Here is a 13116-nt window from a genome sequence, read left to right as displayed (position 1 = left end):
TTGGTTCAGGGCCCAACATTCCAGCCTGTCAAGATAATTTTGAATCTTGATTCTGTCATCTATCACACTTGCTATAGTCTTCCCACTTTGTGCTTTCAATATATTTGATAAGGATGACTTCTAGGTATTCATCCAAGTGTTGACAAAAATGTTGAACAAGACAAAGTTAATGGTGGTGTCCTGTGGCATGGTGCTAGTGATGTTGTTCCAAGTAGGCAAAAAGCCAGTCAACTGATGGCTCTATGGACAAGCTTGTTCAATGAGCTGTGAATCTACCTAATTATACCTTCGTCCATCTTTCACCAACTTTATCTATAAGACTATCTTGGCAAGAATCCCCAAGGGGCCAATCGTTTTTTTCTAGTCACTTTTTTCCACCCACCCCATATTATTGAGAATACCCTTCTCCCCCAGTCACCCAGTCTGTACAACCCCACAGCCCCAGAGCTCAGCTGACTGGACCAAGGGAAAGGACTCTGAATGCCAGAGGAACCACATCATAGGCTGAGCCCCTCTTCCTCTTGAAATTTGGAAATAGTACACTAATTAGTCTTTTTGGTTATCAGAGAGTTAAGTTCTATAAAGTTAGAACATGGCAGCTACATATAGCTGACATGCAGAGGAATTCAGAGTGCCAAGAATAAACTGGATCAGCCACGTCCCCAAGAATCCACGAGGCCTGAGAAAGACATTCATTCTAACTAGCCATTCAATAATTTTTGGAAAAGTCAAGCAAACATCTGTCCCTCCTCAGCTCTGTGACATACCTCCACTTTTCCCTCACTCTTTAGGCTCACCAACAGAGGCTCTAGAAGATCTCTTCAGACCCCTTCAAAACCCCAAGGTAAAAATTAACTGCACTCAGAAAACACCAATAGAGAGAATAGGGGACTATCTCATTGTCTGATGAGCATCAATTTTTCCACTTTTATTGTGGTAAGAAAATTTTTTGATCCTTAATATTTTATTCCTCTGACCCATCATCATGACCACTTTACACATCTTCAACGTCCTCCTCCCCTTACTTCTTTGAGATACCTTGACTTGTCTCGTTTGCAAATGTATATTTGACCCGTTTGCATATTCAGGTTATCACTTTTCTCTTTCAAGTTTTTTTTTTTTTTTTTTGCCACAGCTGGGCCTCTGTCCCCCATGGACCACAAAGCAAATTCTGAAATGTTGCATGGGTATAGGTGGATCTTAGGTATACCTGGCTACATAAGAAAGCCTGTGTGTAAATTAATGTGTTGAGAACTTGGTATGATAGTGCCTGGACCCTGGCTGACGAGCATTCTCCCTAGTTCTCTTTGTAATATAAGTCTTAAAAATAGCAGAATGCAGTTTCAAAATTTAGAGCCTGCGGGATTTTTTTTTAATTGAAGTATAAGTGGCACACAATGTTATATTAGTGTCAGATATACAACAGAGTGACTCCATAAGTCTATACATTTAGCTATGCTCATCACAAGTGTACCTACCATCTGTCTCCATACAACACTATTACAATACCATTGACTATACTCCCTATGTATTGTGGTAATAACACTTAAAACAAGATATACCCTCTTAAAACTCAGTGTACAATAAGTATTGATGATAGGTATAATGTTGTACAGCAGATCTCCAGAACTCACTCATCTTGCTCATCTGAAACTTTATGCCTATTGATGAGTAACTCCCCATTTAAACCCTCTCCTCAGCCCCTAGCAACCAGCATTCTACTCACTGATTTTATAAATTTTTTAGAAAACTCAAGTCGAATCATTTATATTTGTCTTTCTGTGACTGGCTTATTTTCCTTAGCATAATGCCCTTAAGGTTTATCGATAAGGTCGCATATTGCAGAATTTCCTTCTTATTAAAAACTGAAGCATATTTCATTGTATGTGTATACCACATTTTATCTATTCATCCATCACTGGACATTTAGTTTTCTTCCAAATCTTGATCATTGGGAGTAGTGCTACATTGAACAAGGGAGTACTAACATCTCTTTAGGATCATGATATCAATTCTTCTAGATAAATACTCAGAGCCAGAATGGCTAGATAATGTGGTAGCTCTATTTTCAATTTTTTGAGGAATCACCATACTTTTCTCCATGGTGGTTGCATCATTTTGCATTCCCTCCAATTCTCAAGGCAACTTACACATGGTAGAAAATATTTGCAAGCCATGTATGTGATAAGGAGTTAATCTCTAAAATAGAAGGAATTCCCATAACTCGATAGCAAAAAATAAAATTTTAAAACAACTCAGGCAACAACAGATGTTGGCAAGGATACGGAGAAAGAGGATCTCTTTTGCATTGTTGGTGGGAACGCAAACTGGTGCAGCCACTCTGAAAAACAGTATGGAGGTTCCTCAAAAAACTAAAAATAGAACTACCCTATGACCCAGCAACTGCACTACTAGGCATTTATCCACGGGATACAGGTGTGCTGTTTTGAAGGGGCACATGCACCCCCATGTTTATAGCAGCACTATCAACAATAGCCAAAGTATGGAAAGAGCCCAAATGTCTATCAATGGATGAATGCATATGTATACAATGGAGTATTATTCAGCAATCAAAAAGAATGAAATCTTGCCATTTGCAACTACATGGATGGAACTGGAGGGTATTATGCTAAGTGAAATTAGTCAGTCAGAGAAAGACAAAAATCATATGACTTCACTCATATGAGGACTTTAAGAGACAAAACAGATGAACATAAGGGAAGGAAAACAAAAATAATATAAAAACAGGGAGGGGGACAAAACAGAAGAGACTCATAAATATGGGGAACAAACTGAGGGTTACTGGAGGGGTTGTGGGAGGGGGGATGGGCTAAATGGGTAAGGGGCACTAAGGAATCTACTCCTGAAATCATTGTTGCACTAAATGCTAACTAACTTAGATGTAGATTTTAAAAAATAAAAAATAAAATTTAAAAATATCCTAGTTTAAAAATGAGCTAAGAACACCAATAGACAGCAGGTACATGAAAAAAAAAAAGCTCATTATCACTAATCATCAGGGAAATTCAAACTAAAACCACAGATAACACCTTATACTTGTCAATTGGCTATTCTCAAAAAAAAAAAAAAAAGAAAAGAAAAGAAAAAAAGACAAGTGATGATCACTAATTTTTAAAAGTCCAAAGATGTTAGAGGAGCCTGGGTGGCTCAGTCAGTTGAGCATTCTACTCTTGATCTACTCAGGTCATGATCCCAGGGTCATGGGCTCAAGCCCTGCATTGGGCTCACACTGAGCATGGAGCCTGCTTAACATTCTCTTGTGCATGCTCACTTGCTCTCCCTCTGCCCCTCTCCCCTGCTCACACTCTCTCTAAAATAAATTTTAAAAATCCAGAGATGTTGGGGTACCAGGGAGGCTTAGTCAGTTAAGTGTCCAACTTCGGCTCAGGTCATGATCTCACAGTCTGTGAGTTTGAGCCCTGCGTCAGGCTCTGTACTGACAACTCATAGCCTGGAACCTGCTTTGGATTCTGTGTCTCCCTCTCTCTCTGCCCCTCCCCTGCTTGTGCTCTGTCTCTCTCAAAAAGAAAAGAAAAGAAAAGAAAAGAAAAGAAAAGAAAAGAAAAGAAAAGAAAAGAAAAGAAAAGAAAAGAAAGAGAGAGAAAAGATCCAAAGATGTTAAAGGACCTGAATGAATTCACAAACCTAATAATCAAAACCAGGACTAGAATTCAAACATTCGAACTCATTGCCCCATGTTCTTTCCCAGACATTACTCATCTGAGGCAGGACAGAAGAACAATGTGTTCAATTAATCTTCTGCTTTTAATTTTGAGCTCTTATTCAGATATATATAGATTTTCTTTATTTGAAGAACAAAGTTACATCCTACTTGAAAGAAAAAAATGGATAGTTATGGGGGAAAGTTTTGATTTTTTTAAATAATCATGTATAGGATAACATTTCTAAAATTAAGTAACTGACCAGCATAGGCAGAAATGTAAGTTCTTTTTTTAATATTTATTTTAAGAGAGATAATGCATGTGTGAGGGAAGGGAGGGGGTGGGGGGAAGACAGAGAGAGGGAGACAGAGAATCCCAAGCAGCCTCCCCATTGTCAGCCCAGAGCCTGACATGGGGCTCAAACCCATGAACCGCAAGATCATGACCAGAGCTGAAATGAAGAGTCAAAGCTTAACCAACTGAGCCATCCAGGCTCCCCATAACTTCTTCCTTGAATTGTTAACTTTAGAATGAGATGCTTTGGGATATTCTGGATACCCAAGATATACAGATGTATTCAGGTAAGTGGTTACATTGACAGCCATTTAGGAACACTTTCCTTGAAGACCATCACAGATGCTTCAAAATTATTTGGAAGGAGCCAATAAGGAAGAGAATAGAAGGGAATGGTAGCATATGCTAGGCAATGAGGATCCCTTTAATCCCTAAGTCACTGTTTTTAAGACTTGGAAGTGTCTAAACTGAATTAGAAACTTTACCTGAAGGTTAATGTCAACTTAAGAAGCATAATCATTGCTTGACTCAAACGTAAGCATCCCTGAGAGGGCAGAGGGCCTTCCCACTTGGGTGAGGAGCAGATTATATCTTTATGAACCCACTCTATCCTCCAAGCTTAATCAAATTCCCCAAGCAGTTAAGCACATCAGGCTGTATGAATTCTCTGCAGAGTATTTTTCATTACTCGCCAGCCAATAAACAGAATTAACACCCTTCCCTAGAGTGCAAGTTCTCCATGGGAGCAAAAGAGCTGATTCCCTCCTCTCAGGGCCTCACGACCTAGAACACAGACTGACAGCTTTATATTTACCTAATGACACTTATCTATGCCTTACTACTTATGCCAGGCATTGTTCTATTTGCCTATTTAATACTGAGACTCAATCCTCACAACACCACCACAAGATAGGCTCTATGATCCCCATTTTACAGACGAGGGTGCAAAGGTTCTGCTCTAAAATGGTTCCACATGACACAGCTGGTAAGTGCAAAGGCTGGGATTTGAACCCACGTGGTCTGGCCCAGGACCTGTGCTCCTAACTCCCACATTGCACTGCCACTCATAGTAAACCATCAGCACACTGTTGAATAAAGAAAGAAAAATGACAAGAATGGCATGAAGGTACCTTCAAGGAAATATTAGCAAATTACCCATCCATTCAGGAGTTTTAACCAAACAACAGACTTAAAGTTGACCTAATTCAGATATTGGGTATTTGTTTTAATGGCGGGGGGAGATGCCGCTCTGTTGAGTACTTTGGAGAAACTGTTTTTGTTCATTTTGTCAGAGACAGAGAGGGAGAGAAGGAACAAGTGGGGGAGGGGTAGAGAGAATCTCACACAGGCTCCACACTCAGCATGGAGCCTGACATGCAGCTCAATCTCACAACTGTGAGATCATGACCTGAGCAGAAACCAAGAGTCAGACAATGATTGAGCCACTCAGGCGCCCCAGAGAAGATGGTTTTATCTGCACTGCTCACGTGCTCAGACACATCAGTGGCTGTCTTTGCTGCCCAAGGTCCACTCTTAGACGCAATTACCTCCATGGAGCTTCTGACCTGACCTCCCTCTCAAGGCTTCAAGTGCTCAGTTGGATGTGATGTGTCCACCTCTCTATGCCACCATGCCTCTGCAGCTGGTATAGACAGTTCTGCCCCAAGGTTTCCCTTCAGAGCTCACCACTAAGTACCAGGCATGTGCTCCCCTCCCCCCCCCACCACAATCCTCACACCTACAGAAAGACTAAACCACCTGCACAAGCTCAAAGTGGCATAGCCACGATTTGAAACTGGGTAGCCTAAGTCTGGCAACTCTCTTTCCCTATGCCCCAAGCAAATGACCCCTTCCTACAGCCTTCTCTGCTATCCCTTCCCTAAGTGAGCTCTCCCATCTCTGAAATCCTGCATAGCTTATTTTATCGGTCTTGTTCATTGGAAGCTTAGCTACTTTTCCCCCCCCGAGGAGACCAGTCACCTTCCCAAATGAACCGTAAATCAGAAGGTCAGTCCAAAATATTTTAATATCAATAAAGGGAAAGGGGGGTTAAAAGTGCCCACAGCAGACGGAATTAGAGCAGGGGCACTCAAAACTCTAAACTGACCATTTTGTAGTCTGTAAAACTGAGATCATTTTAACTGCTGTAATCTGAATACTATGAAGTTGTGATTTCCTATCTGAAATTTGACTAATCATTCATACTTACTGAACTCATCCTTTATAAGATGAAATGTGTTTATGGACACTAAGCATTAATTCTGATATCACAAAAAATGCCATCATTTTTAAAGAGCACGTAACATAACACAAAGCGCACAATTCTACAATAAAAATAATTCAATGTTAAAGGAAAAGGGTGGGTTTTTTTTCTTGGCTCCTCTCTCTGGATTTGCTAAAGATAAAAAGCCACCAGCAAGCTTCTATTAAAAGCTGTTCTTTGTCCTTTTTTCTTAATCAGAATTTATGAAGTCAATTTTATTTAAATTAAAAACAAGAATTCTTCTTGAAACATGTAATATCAAACCAATTCCTTGATTTTTTTCCTTCCTCTTAATTTGTAACAGAGACTCTAAGAAAATAAAATCTAGGGTTAAGGAAATTTCCATCAATGTGAAGAAAATATTTTCCAAAATTAAAATAACAAGTTCCTCCCTGGTTAACATAACTGATTTAAGTTGCAGATACATGACTGGCCCTGAGATCACCTTCCTCCCCAAGCTCTGTGAAAGGGCCAAATCCACATCCTTTTCAACAACTCGCAAGTCCTCTATGGGACTACCTTTTTTATGAAATGCTGCACATACTACCAATGCTACATAAATATTTCATGATACATTACCCCGTCTTGGAATTTTCTGCAAGGCTGCACAAAGTCTTTAAAATAGCACACTGCAAGCCATAAAATAATCAGATATAAAAAGCAAGCTATATCAACCCCTCGATTAACTGTTTTTTAACATGAATTTCAGAAAAAGGAGTGTTATTACACTTTAATCTCAGAAGAGAGATTTGCTATTTTTATTACTTTACTAAAAGGCTTTAAGAATTACACCTTTTTTAACATCAAATATTATTTCTTAACTGGACAGGAGCCTTCATATTACAATCTGTAGTCAAAAATAGCCCAGTGTGACTTGAAAACAGACCATAGACTGTGAACTGTAATAGTCAGTACACTCTCTGACACACAGATGAATAAAATTTCATCGATTGACCTAAATTGTGCCTAAAGCTTAACAAAATGTGTTCTTATGTATTAAAATGAATCTCAATGCTTCAATTCCACTATCTGTAAAATTAAAGGGCTAGTGACCATTAGGATCCCTTTTGGCCTTAAAAATCTGACATTTTACTTCATCTACAGCCCTCTCCCAACCCCAGTCTCAAATTTAATAATTTGGGACATAAATAGCTCAGTAAACCAAAAACATCCACAGGGAGAACAGAGGCTAAGATCAGGGAATCAAACTTCCAAACTAAGCAATGCTTCCCATGTAGAGGGATCCCCAGGAAGATAATAATGTATGAGAAACTACTTTTACAATTTTTAAACATTACATAAATGTAAGGTGGTATAATACTGAAAACTAAAGAGTAGCATTTTTTTCCATAATACGAAATGCTGATGATACTCAAATGTAATTGGAAATACTATTCTCTCAGACACAAAAGTAGGGTCACTATACTCAAATCCCCCAATATAGCTCTGTTGTCCAGATAATTAAGTGATAAGACGGTGAAAAAAAATGTTCAACTGTTCACTTTCTTGTGTTTCTTCAAACCATGAATAGTTTGGCTTATTTGGGACTGATTACATTGAAAAGAGAATATAACATTTCATTGTAATAATTCCACTTGCCAGACTATAATGGTCAAGTGGACTGTTGTAGAACCTTGAGCTTGATGCAGTAAAATATGTGTGGTTTGTTCAAACCAGCAAAGTTCATCTAAAGGGTTTTATTTTGTTTTCTTGTTTTGTGTTTTTGTTTTGAATGTTAGAATCTTTAGATTTAGATATTTGAAACACCATCCCATTCTAATCTGACCTACTGCTCAACGTATACCACTTACAGAGCTCTGCTGGGCTCTAAAATATAATTGCTCATTTTAGAAAACAATGTGGTAAATTTAAATGGTAAAACAATATGGTAATTTAGAAAATTAAACTAAGGGAAAACCCAGAACTCCAAGGTTTTGTTTCCCACTTAGGCTGGTCTCTGACTTAAGGAGAGATGGGTGGGAGAAGGCTGCCATCTTGTGGCCAAGAGTAAGAACTTGTTCCAAGAGCAAAGCCTATGCCCAGAGCTTCTGACAGCTGCTGCTGCAGGAAGGAAGCCTTCCTCTCCAGGAACCTGTGCATCCCAAGCTTCTCCACTAACAAGAAGCAAGTCTTCAGAAATACAGTTGAAAGGACAACTCTTTGCATAAACCTAGCCTTAGTAGGAAGATGAAGTGGGAGAGAAGAGGGAGAGGTATGGGCTTCCTTAACTGTACAAAGAACCTCCACAACTCTGGTCTAAAAAATTAAAAGAAACCAAGCCGAGAGAGGTCAAGTGACTCAAACCCCAATCTCCCCTCTTCCACCAAAGGGCCCTCTCCTCTGACAGACTTCTTTGTCACACATACTTTTCCTCCAGATTTCTCATCACTTTCCCATAACCTCAGGCTGGGAAACGTCAAAAGTTATTGACATCCAGGGCTTAGAAAACACCTATAAAATTCTTCTCATTTCATCCCAACACACCTTGGAGATTTAACTTGAGGTGAGGAGGATGAGGACTCCCAGATAATGGGACTCTAGATCAAGGTTGTCTAGTGAAGTTTCTGTGATGATGAAAATGATCCCCCATCGGCACTGTCCGATAGAGTGGCCACGATACCCATGTAGCTATCGCAGTGAGGAACTGAAGTTTTCATTTTATTTGCTTTTAATTAATTTTGATGAAATGGTCCACATGACTGGTGGCTACCCCACTGGACAGTACAGCTGTAGATCTTGCCTTCCTAATCCATTCCAGTAGATCACCTTAACAAACAAAAAAATATATATTTTTATTCAAAAAGCTGTTTGACTAATAAATAGAGAATAGTAATATTACAGAGCACACAAAAATAGAAAATGCAGTCTCTCCTTTCCAGGAGTATACGACCAAGTGTGCACGGATAAAGCAGGCAGACTCATAACTAGAACCGAGAACACAGGGAGAAGGGTCACTCTTTGATGGGGAGCTACAGGACTGGGTTAGTGGAGACTTACAACTGAAACAGGGCCTTAAAAGGTCACACAGCAGGAGGAGGGGACACAGGCATTGAAAGAACATGGAGGCAAGAGCAAGGAACAGAGATGGGAGGTCATGAGGTATGCACAGGAAATGCCAGAAAGCTCTATCTACCTCAAGGAGTGGCTTTGTGTAAGCCAATCATTGGAGAGAACGTTAGAAAGATGTGTTAGGACCAGTTTCCAAACATAAAAATGAGAGACCCTAGGAAGGAACTATGGGAATAAAAAGGAGGGGACCAATTAAAGAAAGACTGCAGAGGAGGAAACCAGACTTTGGAAATAATTCTATCTTGGAGATGAGGGAGAAGAGAAGATTCCAACTTTTAAACCCAGGGCATGTGAAACATTGCTGGCACCATTAATGGGGCAGATACGGGGACGGGGGGAAACGGTGAACGCTCGAAGGCTGTTGAAGTTAATGAGATAGCCAGGTGGGTCAACACCTACTTTGAGAAGTGAAAGAAGACAGAGAAGAGAAGCGGGGCGACGGATGTGGGTCAAACCAGAGACCACAGACTGCGACCATGGAGTGGAGGGGTAGATACAGGAGGAGGAGGAAGCAGAGAGAACCAGCAGGGATGAAGGAGACACAGAATCATTAGGAAAACCCAGAGAAGCAGTTCGCCTACAACAGGGATGGGAGGGGGACTTCTCACTGCATATACTTTGCACCTCTTGGATAAGCATGCCTACCTTCCTAACTACTTAGGTGCTGAGCCAAGATGGAAAATAGGCCTTCGATCCCCTTGCCCACAACAGTGCAAATTAAACCCTAATGACAATCTGATCTCATTATCTCAGGAGGAGGCCGGAAGGTGAAGTGAAGGGCCCCCCCAGGGGATGGTAAGCCATAGAGGTTTTGCCTCTGTCATGTGGAAAGGTAGCCCTAAACTAAAACATAATTTGGCCCCACCTATCAATGCTTAAAAGCAAGACCCATACTCGTATATGATCTAGATCAGTGGTTCCCAATCCTAGCAAATGGTCAGAATCACCTGAAGACGGCCAGCGAGACCCACCCTCAGAGAGGAGGGCTGAACAGTCTGGGCAACCGACCTGGGCTCCCCAGGTGACTCTCATGACCAGCCCAAACTGAGGACCATCCATTGATTCCAAACATGTATAAGGCTTCTAATCCAGTTTTTAGAGTTCCCTTTAGTATTCCCCACTACCAGTGCCATCTTTTACACTCTTGTGCACATTGTGGTGGGCAAGCACTTTTTGTAACTTCAAGACGTCAAGCTATATCAAGCACAATCTAATAGCAGGAGACTCACATTGTCTCATTTAATCCTTAGAGAATCCCGGAGACATTCAGTTCCCTGCCCAAGATCCCACAATTAGCCACAGCCCAGAACAGACCCTACGGCCCGCCCTTCTTTCTGATGCCTCTCCGAAGTCCCCAAGCCCAACAGTTCCCCAGATGTCCTGGGAAGCAACTGGAAGGAGCATGTCAGATTCCGTGAGATACAAGAAAGGAGTCAGTCATAGAACTTTAAGGAAAGCCCAGAGTTTCTCCCTGGGACTACCTGCCTTTGTGGAGCTTCACCCAGGATTGGTCTTTAAAGGCAACTGGCCTTGGGGCACCTGGATGGCTCAGTCGGTTACGGTTAAGCGTCGCACTCTAGATTTCAGCTCAGGCCATGATCTCATGGTTCCTGAGTTCGAGCCCGCCTCAGGCTCTGCATTGACAGTGTGGAGCCTGCTTGGGATTCTCTCTCTCTCTCTCTCTCTCTCTCTCTCTCTCTCTCTCTCTCTGCCCTTCCTGCGTGCTCGCTCTCTCTCTCAAAATTAAAAAAACAAAAACAACTTTTAAAGGCAACTGGCCAGCACAAGTGCGCAAAGTGATTTCCTTTCCTTATTCTTGTTCAAATCTGCACCAGGGGGAAACAGGTGTTGCAAATACCTACCACTTCTCTGATGAAATAGCAACAACATCTCACTTGGAGGAACTCTGACACAGTAAAGGACTCCTCTTCCCCAACCTACCCCCCTCCAAAAGTCCAACAAAAGCAGCAAGATTCATTCCAACCTGGCGAGGGGCTTTCCATCTTTGACACTTTCTAGGCTGCAGGGAAGGGAGCACACACTGCGGGGGGGGGGGGGGGGGGGGGCGTTGCCGGGGTTTCGACCTCTGTGCAGCTCTGGGTGAAGGAACACATTTAACGGCCCCAGGACAGCCACGTTCGCCCAGACTGAGTCAACGCGGCCGCCCTGAATGCTAGTGGACAAAACTGCAGCCTAAAAAATGGTGACAAGCGGACAACTTCGCCGTGGTGCCGCTTCACCACTCGGCACAGGCTTACTCTCAGCCTAGCTCGCAGAGTCTGAAAATCCCGCTCCTGGATCCTTGGCCAGGGCGCGGCCCCCTTACCCGCAGGTGCACAGGTCGCAGAGGCACTTCCTCTTCACCGGGGCCATCCCGACACCTGGATGTCCGCTCAGAGCATCCCCTGCCGCCGCCGCCTCGTGGGCCCCAACCTCCTCTCTGGGGACGCGCCCAGTCTCAAATAAGTTGGCAAAAGTTCTGAATATTTACTCCAAAGCAAACTTAAGTGGCCTTTTGCAAAGTCGGGCCGTCTGTTCCCTTCCCGGAGCTGGCCTCACACAAGAGCAGAAGTGAGCGTGCCCTGCGCACCAGCCCAGGTGACCTCCCCCTGCGCGCGCAGCCCGGGCCTCTGCAGACCCGACCCATGCACCTGGAGCAGCTGCCCGCGCCCAGGAAGCTGAGCCGCCCAGGGACCCGCGGGGCCTCTGTGACGTCCCCAGGGACAGGAGCTGAACCACAGGGTGGCAGTGATGTCACAAGGGCCGCTTGTGAGGTCAGGACGCTCCCAGAACCTCACCCGGCGGCCCAGGACAAATGTTCCCTATTGAACCGTAAAGAAACCGAAAGGCAAAGGTTGTGACGGCTTTGGAAAACTCGCAGGTGCGCAAGTCAGCAAATGCCATGAGCACGTGTGCAAAAGGGCCGAAAACGCCAGTCATCACATGCGGTGGCATTTTCTATCTCTAGGATCTGCGATGCCCCTTTAAAAAGGCATCCTTCTGTTTCCGATTCTGTGTCTCCCTCTCTCTCTGCCCCTCCCCCGTTCATGCTCTGTCTCTCTCTGTCCCAAAAATAAATAAACGTTGAAAAAAAAAATTTTTTTTTAAATAAAAAATAAATAAATAAATAAAAAGGCATCCTTTGACCTCCCTTCGGCTGGCCTTAAATACCATTTCCGGGTCTTCTCATAGAAATCCATACCTTTGGCTCCACCCTCCCATCCACCTTGAACTCTTGAGAACAAAGCAGTTTCAGGGTGCCTAGGCCTTTCTTGCTCAGATGGGTGCTTACTCGCTTTTCCAGGTGCTAGTAATGATGCCTCGGCAGTGGTCCTCATTTTAGAGCCCAGGTTTAGCCATCGGAAACACCCGGCTTGATAAAAGCCAGATTGCCAGCCCCCACCCCACCCTGGGAGTTTGATTCAGTAGGTCTGGGGTGAGTGGAGAATGTGTATGTCTGACAAGTTCCCGAGTGTTGCTGATGCTGCTGCACCAGGGACCACACTTTAAGAAGCACAGCTGCGGAGGTTCTTTTGGCCTCTGTCATCCTTCCCTGATCCTGAGAACCACCACAGATCCTGCCCAGAAGCCACCTCCAGTCTGGGACTCTAGTTCCCTCGGGAAGCCAGGTGATTCTGATCATGAGGCAAGCTGAGTTGTTTGGAATCAGACATCATGGCTTCCTGGTTGTGGGAAATAGGAGTTTCAGGTATGGACAGTCCTATGTTGTTTTTTTTCCACGCTCGCTAACCCTCCCCATTCATTTCAGTGAATGAGTCAGAGCACCTTCAACTGCAGGCCACTTAA

The 13116-nt window shown here is 43.0% G+C and overlaps 1 protein-coding gene across 1 annotated transcript in view; it reads right to left on the bottom strand.

Annotated features, from left to right (window-relative positions):
* SAXO1 (stabilizer of axonemal microtubules 1) overlaps positions 1-11992 on the bottom strand; it is a 95689-nt gene extending 83697 nt beyond the window's left edge. Inside the window, exon 1 of the mRNA XM_015066308.3 lies at positions 11636-11992. Within this exon, the coding sequence (XP_014921794.1) occupies positions 11636-11682 (47 nt within the window). The 5' untranslated portion in view covers positions 11683-11992. The remainder of the gene's footprint in view (positions 1-11635) is intronic.
* Positions 11993-13116: the final 1124 nt, after the last annotated feature.

This window comes from Acinonyx jubatus, chromosome D4 (assembly GCF_027475565.1).
Source record: "Acinonyx jubatus isolate Ajub_Pintada_27869175 chromosome D4, VMU_Ajub_asm_v1.0, whole genome shotgun sequence".
NCBI lineage: Eukaryota > Metazoa > Chordata > Mammalia > Carnivora > Felidae > Acinonyx > Acinonyx jubatus.
This window is presented reverse-complemented; position numbering and strand designations above follow the sequence as displayed.